The following is a 7,513-nucleotide window of genomic DNA, read 5'->3' on the forward strand; positions in this document are numbered from 1 at the left end:
AATTTAGGCATTGAAGGAGCTACGACCTACATGCACGGCCTACCTCTTCTTGCCTTATGTTATTATATTTGAAAGGTACCAACCAAGTCCATATACATATCTTCCAACCCCAACTAACCCATGCTTCAGTCTACCAGTTTGACCCAAACAGAAACAAGTTTAAGGGGTTAAACTGAAATTAGCCATTTTTTTTCTTTATTTCCACTATCATTTTTTTTCTCTCTTGGTTCTTTGTTAGATTCACAAGGGATTGTCCCTCCTGGGCTTTTGTCAAATCTTGAACTGGAGAGAGATGTTTCCTTACTCAAGAAAGATTACTTTGACTCTAAGCAAGCCAGATCATAATCCTCTTTTGGTTGAGTTAAACCTAAGCCTTTAGTTCGTCATCATGCTCCCAAGAGGTTCAGGTTTGAAGAAATGTTGTTGCAACATGAAGGTTGTGCTTCTATCATTGATCGTGGTTGGATGGTGCCATCTATTGGTGAACCAATATGATGCAGGTCGGGAGGAAAATCAAACACATTAGTCACTTTTTGCTTGAATGGGATGCTGGGGTTTTTCAACAAAGACAGGTAGAGATGAGATTGGTTCGGGACAAGCTTGAAACCCTAATGAGTAAATCTTTTGAACCTACACATTTTGAGGAACCAAAAGCCTTACAGTTTAGGTTGAATGAACTGATGATTCTCAGTGAGACTTATTGGAGGCAAAGATCACTCATCAAATGGTTGAAAGAAGATGACACAAACACACCTTTCTTTCATAGAATAGTCTCAAACTGTAGAAGTTGCAACATGGTTAATTAAGGGTATCACAAATGAGGAAGAGCAATGGACTTCTCAACCTGAATTGATATCAAGTGTGCTTGTTAGGTATTATGAGAACATATTCCATTATGAAGCTTCTGATTTTGAAGCTACACAAGTTGTGCTTAAATCTCTGGAACCTAGAGTTACTGCTGTTATGAATGAGGATTTAAGCTCCTTATACTGGTGATGAGATTAAAAAAGCTCTTTTTCAAATGCACCCCTCCAAATCACCAGGACCAGATGGGATGTATCCATCATTTTTTCATAAATTCTGGTAAATCATGATGTTTGCTTGGCTGTCATGTCTATATTGCAAACTGGTAATCTCTTTCAAGAGTCTAACTTCACTCATCTCACACTTATTCCTAAGATAAAAAAAAACCTAAGCTAGCTTCTGATTTGAGACCTATTGCACTTTGTAATGTAGTGTATAAAATAGTTTCTAAAGTCCTTGCAAATAGACTCAAGCTTATCATTTCTCACATTATATCTCCCTTGCGAATTGCCTTTTGCCTGGACATCTTATTTTTGATAACACATTTGTGGCTATAGTGGTAGCTCATTTTATGAAGAAACTAAGAAGACAAGTTGAAGGCTTCTTTTATTTGAAATTGGATATAAGCAAAGCTTATAACATATTAGAATAGTCTTATTTGGAAGCAGTGTTGGTGCAGTTGGCTTTTGCAAGACATATATTGATGTGATTCTTGCTTCTGTCAAATTAGTTAGCTACTCTATTCTTATCAATGGTGAACCTACCTGTTTCATTCTACCTACAAGAGGTATTAGACAGGGAGATCTTCTGTCTCCTTACCTTTTTATCTTGCATGTGTGTAGAAGGGTTGTCTGCCTTGATATCATCTTCAGTTCATCATGGTGTTATCAGAGGTTTGTCTATGTCTCCTACAGCTCCTACTATTCATCATTTGTTATTTGTTGACGTTAGCTTTCTCTTTGGGGAAGCTAGTATTAGAGAATGTCAACAATTCAAACACATTCTCTCTGTGTATGGAAGAGCTTCTGACCAGAAAATTGACTTACAAAATTAAATCTAGTGTGGTTTTCAGTGGCAATGTAAGCATACAATCTCAAACTCAACTAGCTCAATTCTCAGGGTGCAATATGTGTGTCAAAACATGTTATGTATTTAGGCTTGCCAGTACATGTAGGGCAGTCCAAAACTGCTATCTTTGCATATTTGAAAGAGAGGCTAACCAATAAGCTCATTACTTAGCACTCTAAGATTCTAAGTTTTAAAGAGGTTTTGATGAAAGCATTAGCTCAAACTTTACCAACTTATGTAATGAACTATTACATGCTTCCAAAGTCCTTATGTGATATCTTCAACAGTTGTGTGCCCAATTTTTTTGGGGTAGCTCAGAAGAGAAGAAGAAAATACACTGGAGATCTTGCGAGAGAATAAGTTCATCTAAAGAAGGAGGCATGGGGTTCAAACACTTGCATGCTCAAAACTTTTCTATGTTAGCTAAGCAAGGCTGGAGACTAATGTCTAATTCTAACTCACTGGTTGCTCAAGTTTTTCAGGCTGTGTATTAGCCTCATATAGGTCTCTCCAGTTGAGGCTGTGTATTAGCCTCATATATGGCATCTTTTTTTTTCTTTTTCTTTCTCTCTCTGTTAAATCAGCTTATAGAGTGGCAAAAGATTTGTCAATGGGAAGTCTCTTTTCTTCAACCTCAACTGGAGATTCTTATGCTCCAATTTGGAGAGCTTTGCGGAGAGCTAAAGTGCTAAGTAAAGTAGCTATATTTGGTTGGAGAGCCTGTCAGAATTTGCTTCCAACTAGAGCTGCTTTGAGTACTAAATGATACATGGCTGATTTGCATTGTGTACTATGCTCCGCACCATATGAATAGGCCATGTGTTATGTGAATGTGCTACTGCCAAGACAATTTTAGAAGCACCTCATTTTTCTATTCTAGTGTTTATGTCTTCTACTTTTTTTTGGAAGAAATGGTTGTTGGAAAGGGTAACTTCTCTCCCTTCTAGTCTGTTTGCTAAACTATTGGTTATTTTATAGAGCTTATGGAAAACAAAAAATGACAAGCTGTGGAATGACAAAGAGAAAACTAGTCCGGTATGAAGAATATTTATCGGCTACTTAATCTGTAGTAAAACAAACTACTAAAGATATGGTGGTGGTTAAGAATTGGTCTCCCCCTTTTGGAATCATCCTCAGGATGACTGTAGATGGCTTTTTCTTACCTGGTGTTCACTTTTGGGGTGTTGGGGTATCCTTAGAAATTATGAAGGGATGTTCATTGCTGCCTTTTCTCACAGGAAAGACTTTCTGAGCTCTCCTCTCCATATTGAGCTATTGGCCATCAAGCAAGGCATTAAACTATTGCAAGGTATGAGAAATGTTCAAGCTGTTGTGGAGAGTGATTGTTTGCATGCTGTTTAAGCTATCACTACATAAGGGTTGTGACTTATCAACCTTCACCACCACATATGATAACCTCAAGAGTAGACCCCAATCTAGCCAACTCTAAACCGCCCAAAGAGGAGGAAGAGAGATCACCGTCTCGGGGAGTCAAAACTAGAAAATCTTTCTTCGCCACCCTAAACCCACCACCAGAAGAGAGAGAATGAAGAAATAAGGGAGGCCGAGACCACCCGTATGCTTAGACCAGCCAAGGCTGCTTTCACCTAGTCCGCCGCCGCCATTCCAACACACCTTAGACTTTACCCTTATCTTTCATAGTTATACAATGTTTTTCTTCCTCCTCCTATAGCTTTCATATTCCAAATTTTTTTGATTCCAATATGACCGTAGAAGGCGTAGATCAAAATGTTGAATCCTGGTTGAGATGGGTGGATGAGGAAGACATTCAATTGTACAAGTCTTGTGAATTCAAACTTTCCTTAATCAACTTCATTCGCGTCCAAAAATTCAATTATTTATGTTCTTATGCACTTAGCCAAATCATTCCGGATTTTGAGTGTCGATGATCAAAGGATCTGATTGTACCAAACTATCATTTGAACCCATGGGCCTCCTACACTTCCTAGTTGGGGCCATGGCCTGTGATGCCACGGTGCCACCGCCATGCCTACCTCTATTTAGGGCGGTGCCACGTTATTTTTTGTACAGTTAATCGTATCCTTTAATAAAATTTCCTCATCATCTTCTTCTTCTTCTTCACAAAAAAAAAAAAACCTTGTATACACTATTTGTTTATTTGAAGTTTTGTACATTTTGTATAATTATTGTTACAAAAAAAAAGATATTTATTTTATGTAGCACTCTAACCACCCTTACGAAAAAATTCTAACCCCGCCCCAAAGCAAGTATCATAGAGATATCCATCTTGAGGGGGCCAACCAGGTGGGATGAAAAATAAGAACAATTGTGGTCATTAGAGCAACGTTTGGTTGAGCTAGAGCATCTTCATTAGCTAAGTCATTGATAAAAATACATTTGCTGCATGTTGGAATCGGTTATCTTTGTCTATTCATGGTGAGACGATAGAGAATTGAAAATTGAAAGTCATTGTCCCGACTTACTCACTAGAAAAAAATCAAAATTAATTAATTGATCATAGTAAAATCGTCACGATATCAGAAATCATTATCTCAGATTTCTGAGACCTTTACAATTACAATTTTTTCCATTAAACCCAAATCCACATTTCCAAATTCCAATGCAATTTGCATTTCGCATTTCGCATTTCGCATACAAAATATACAGATAACAATATTCTTTATTTTATTTTTTTTTGGTCAAAAAACATACAAATATTTAATAGCTTTTGAAGAGAAAAAAGAAAATGAAAGTTTGTTGGGTGGTATTTCTTCAAAAAGAATTAAAACGCTAAGGGATCGCATCCGTGCAGCGTACAACAGCGAAGTGTAGATAGATTATATAGCCATAGGGAAAGGCCTAGCTGCTAGCCGCATCCACCGATCCACCCAACACACCCTTTCAGTTTCATTCCCATTTCCTAGCATCTCTGCCATTTCCACCACTCTCCTTCTTCTTCTTCTTCTTCTTCTTCTTCTTCAGCCCCCAACCCAAACCCCCCCCCCCCACACACACACAATAGGGAGAGAGTTGCTCAAGTCTTCCACAATTCCAGACCCTCAAAGAGAAAGGGATGCCTCGAGGCTCCACCACCACATCCAGTTAACCAGTCTCAGCAGTAGCAGCAGCAACTCTTTATGCCCTCGATCTTCTTCTTTTTCTTCTTCCTCCTCCTCTTCTCCAATGTTCTCCACCCCATTCGTACTCTCCTTCGCCCTCCTCCTCTCCATCCCTCTCCTCTTCCTCCTCGCCCCCCATTTCCTCCCTCCCAACAACCAAATCCCGATCCCCGCCGCCGATGAAATCGACGACCAGGCCCTCTTCTCCCGCGCCGTCCGATCCAAATCCGCATTCACCCGCCTCTCCCTCGATTCCAAAACCAAGCCCAAAATCGCCTTCCTCTTCCTCACCAACTCCGACCTCCACTTCGCCCCCCTCTGGCAACGCTTCTTTTCCAAAACTGCCCCCAATCTCTACAGTATCTACGTCCACGCCGATCCCTCCGTCAACGTCACCATCCCTCCGGGGGTTTTCCGCGACCGTTTCATCGCCTCAAAGCGGACCTACCGTGCCTCCCCGACCCTGATCTCCGCCACGCGCCGGTTGCTCGCCACCGCCGTCCTCGACGATCCGGCCAATGTCTTCTTCGCCGTCCTCTCCCAGTACTGCGTCCCTCTCCACTCCTTCCGCTACGTCTACCGCTCCCTCTTCGCCTCCGCCACTTTCGACAAGTCCCGCCCCGCCACCGAGTCCGACGCCGAGTTGACTCGGATGGGAGTGAAGGTCAGGTACAGGAGCTTCATCGAAATCCTCTCCAAATCGACCAGTCTCTGGAAGCGCTACGCCGCCAGGGGAAGGTACTCCATGATGCCGGAGGTCCCTTTCGACCAGTTCCGGGTCGGGTCGCAGTTCTTCTTGCTCACGCGCCGTCACGCATTGGTGGTTTTGAAGGATCGGCAGCTGTGGCAGAAATTCAAACTGCCGTGTTATCGGGAGGACGAGTGTTACCCGGAGGAGCATTACTTTCCGACGCTGTTGTCGATGGCGGATCCGGATGGGTGTACCCACTATACTCTGACCCGGGTTAATTGGACGGGTACGGTAAATGGGCACCCGTACACTTACCGACCCGGCGAAGTGTCGGCACAGCTTATTTATCAACTGCGGCAGTCAAATTTTTCCGAGTCTTACTTGTTTGCGAGGAAATTCTCGCCGGATTGCTTGAAACCCTTGTTGGGTTTATCCGAGAAGGTCATTTTCCGGGACTGAGGTTCTTCCCATTTTACCCTGGTAAGTTAGTTTTCTTTTATTTTCCAATTTCATTTGCTCGCTGTTTTCTCTTTTGGGGAATGTGTATCGAGTTCTGAGTTGACTCGGTGGTTAGGCTAATATAGACTGGGTGGTTTTGAAGGAATGAAGGAATTCGGAAAAGAAGGATTATTAGTTAGGAGATGTTGACCCAAACAAACATGTTGATGCTATGTTGTTGGGTTGAATGTGAATAAAATTATGTGCATTATACATTTCTGATGTCAATGAAAGAAGTAGGATGGGTTAGTTTGCAAACAGGGGAGTGCTTATTCGTGTTGATCATTTATAAAATCACAGTTGAAATGATCAATGATGTTATTAGTAACCAAAACATATAACTGGGAGGTGGATAGGTTCAAAGACTGAAAGAACCTTCTTCTTCTTGCTTGCTAGTTGTTACAACTGGGATGCCACTCTTGAAAAGCTTTTATTTTTTTAATGATTGGATCCTTAACTTGTCCTTTTCTCAATGTCCTCTCCCTATCCTTTGAGCTGGCTGAAATGGCATTTTGCTCAAGTTTTTGTGAATTTTAATTTAAATATTGAGGTAACTCGGATGCGTTAACAAGTGGGATATGTGTATGTTCTGCAGGTAAAAAAAAAGGCCAGTGAAGATAAATTAATTTTTGAAGTTGGAGAAACTGATTGGGATGGTGGTTTTGGAGAGGCGCAAGAAGATTTGCCCACAAACCACGAAACCCATAGGAAGGTTCCAACTGAGAGACAAGAGCAAGAAGATAATGTTTTATCATCAAATACAGAGTGTGTGAGAGAGACTTGAGCAAGAAATTGAGTGCGGTGCAAAAGTGGAGAAGAGAAACAAAGCAAGGTACTTGTTCTCTTTTACTGCCAAGTTTGTATTTTGTGGTGTAAGGTAGTGGAGTACTGGAGTAGTAGTACACTAAAACCAGCCAGCAAAGCAAGCAGAAGAAGAAGAAGGACATAGTGTAACAGTGTTAGTTAGCAGAAGGTCCTTTGTCTTTTTGATGCGTGTAATTTGTACATACATATATGAAATGGGAATCTTGATCAATCTTGTACCATTTTGACAAGAATAAAAAAAAGGTCACAGTGATCAGGGGCACAGTCTTTTTGACCCTGTTCTAGTAAAGATACCGGATCCAATGCCTCAATTCCTATCCTTTTTCTCATTTCCCTTTTATCGTCACTTTTCCCTTTTTTCCTAGCAAGAAACATTGAAAGTTATTGGTTATTATGAATAGACAGAACAGACAGAGAAAATGCTTATGAGGAAAAACATTTTTGTGTATTTATTAACTGGGGATAAATAGTTATGTGGTGGGTACTATGATGTCAAATCTTCTAGAAGTTCAAATTTTTTTCCATG

The 7,513-nt window shown here is 40.9% G+C and overlaps 1 protein-coding gene across 1 annotated transcript; it reads left to right on the plus strand.

Annotated features, from left to right (window-relative positions):
- Positions 1 to 4,653: 4,653 nt before the first annotated feature.
- On the plus strand, positions 4,654 to 7,278 carry LOC133732235 (glycosyltransferase BC10). The gene is made up of 2 exons (XM_062159736.1): positions 4,654 to 6,144; positions 6,758 to 7,278. Exon 1 carries the CDS (start codon positions 5,038 to 5,040, stop codon positions 6,121 to 6,123), a length of 1,086 nt encoding a protein of 361 aa, XP_062015720.1. The 5' UTR covers positions 4,654 to 5,037; the 3' UTR covers positions 6,124 to 6,144; positions 6,758 to 7,278.
- The last annotated feature ends 235 nt before the right edge of the window (positions 7,279 to 7,513 follow it).

Source organism: Rosa rugosa, chromosome 2, assembly GCF_958449725.1.
Source record: "Rosa rugosa chromosome 2, drRosRugo1.1, whole genome shotgun sequence".
NCBI lineage: Eukaryota > Viridiplantae > Streptophyta > Magnoliopsida > Rosales > Rosaceae > Rosa > Rosa rugosa.

Coding starts and splice junctions, on each gene's coding strand:
- LOC133732235 (XM_062159736.1), top strand. CDS start 5,038: ATGTTCTCCACCCCATTCGTACTCTCCTTCGCCCTCCTCCTCTCCATC.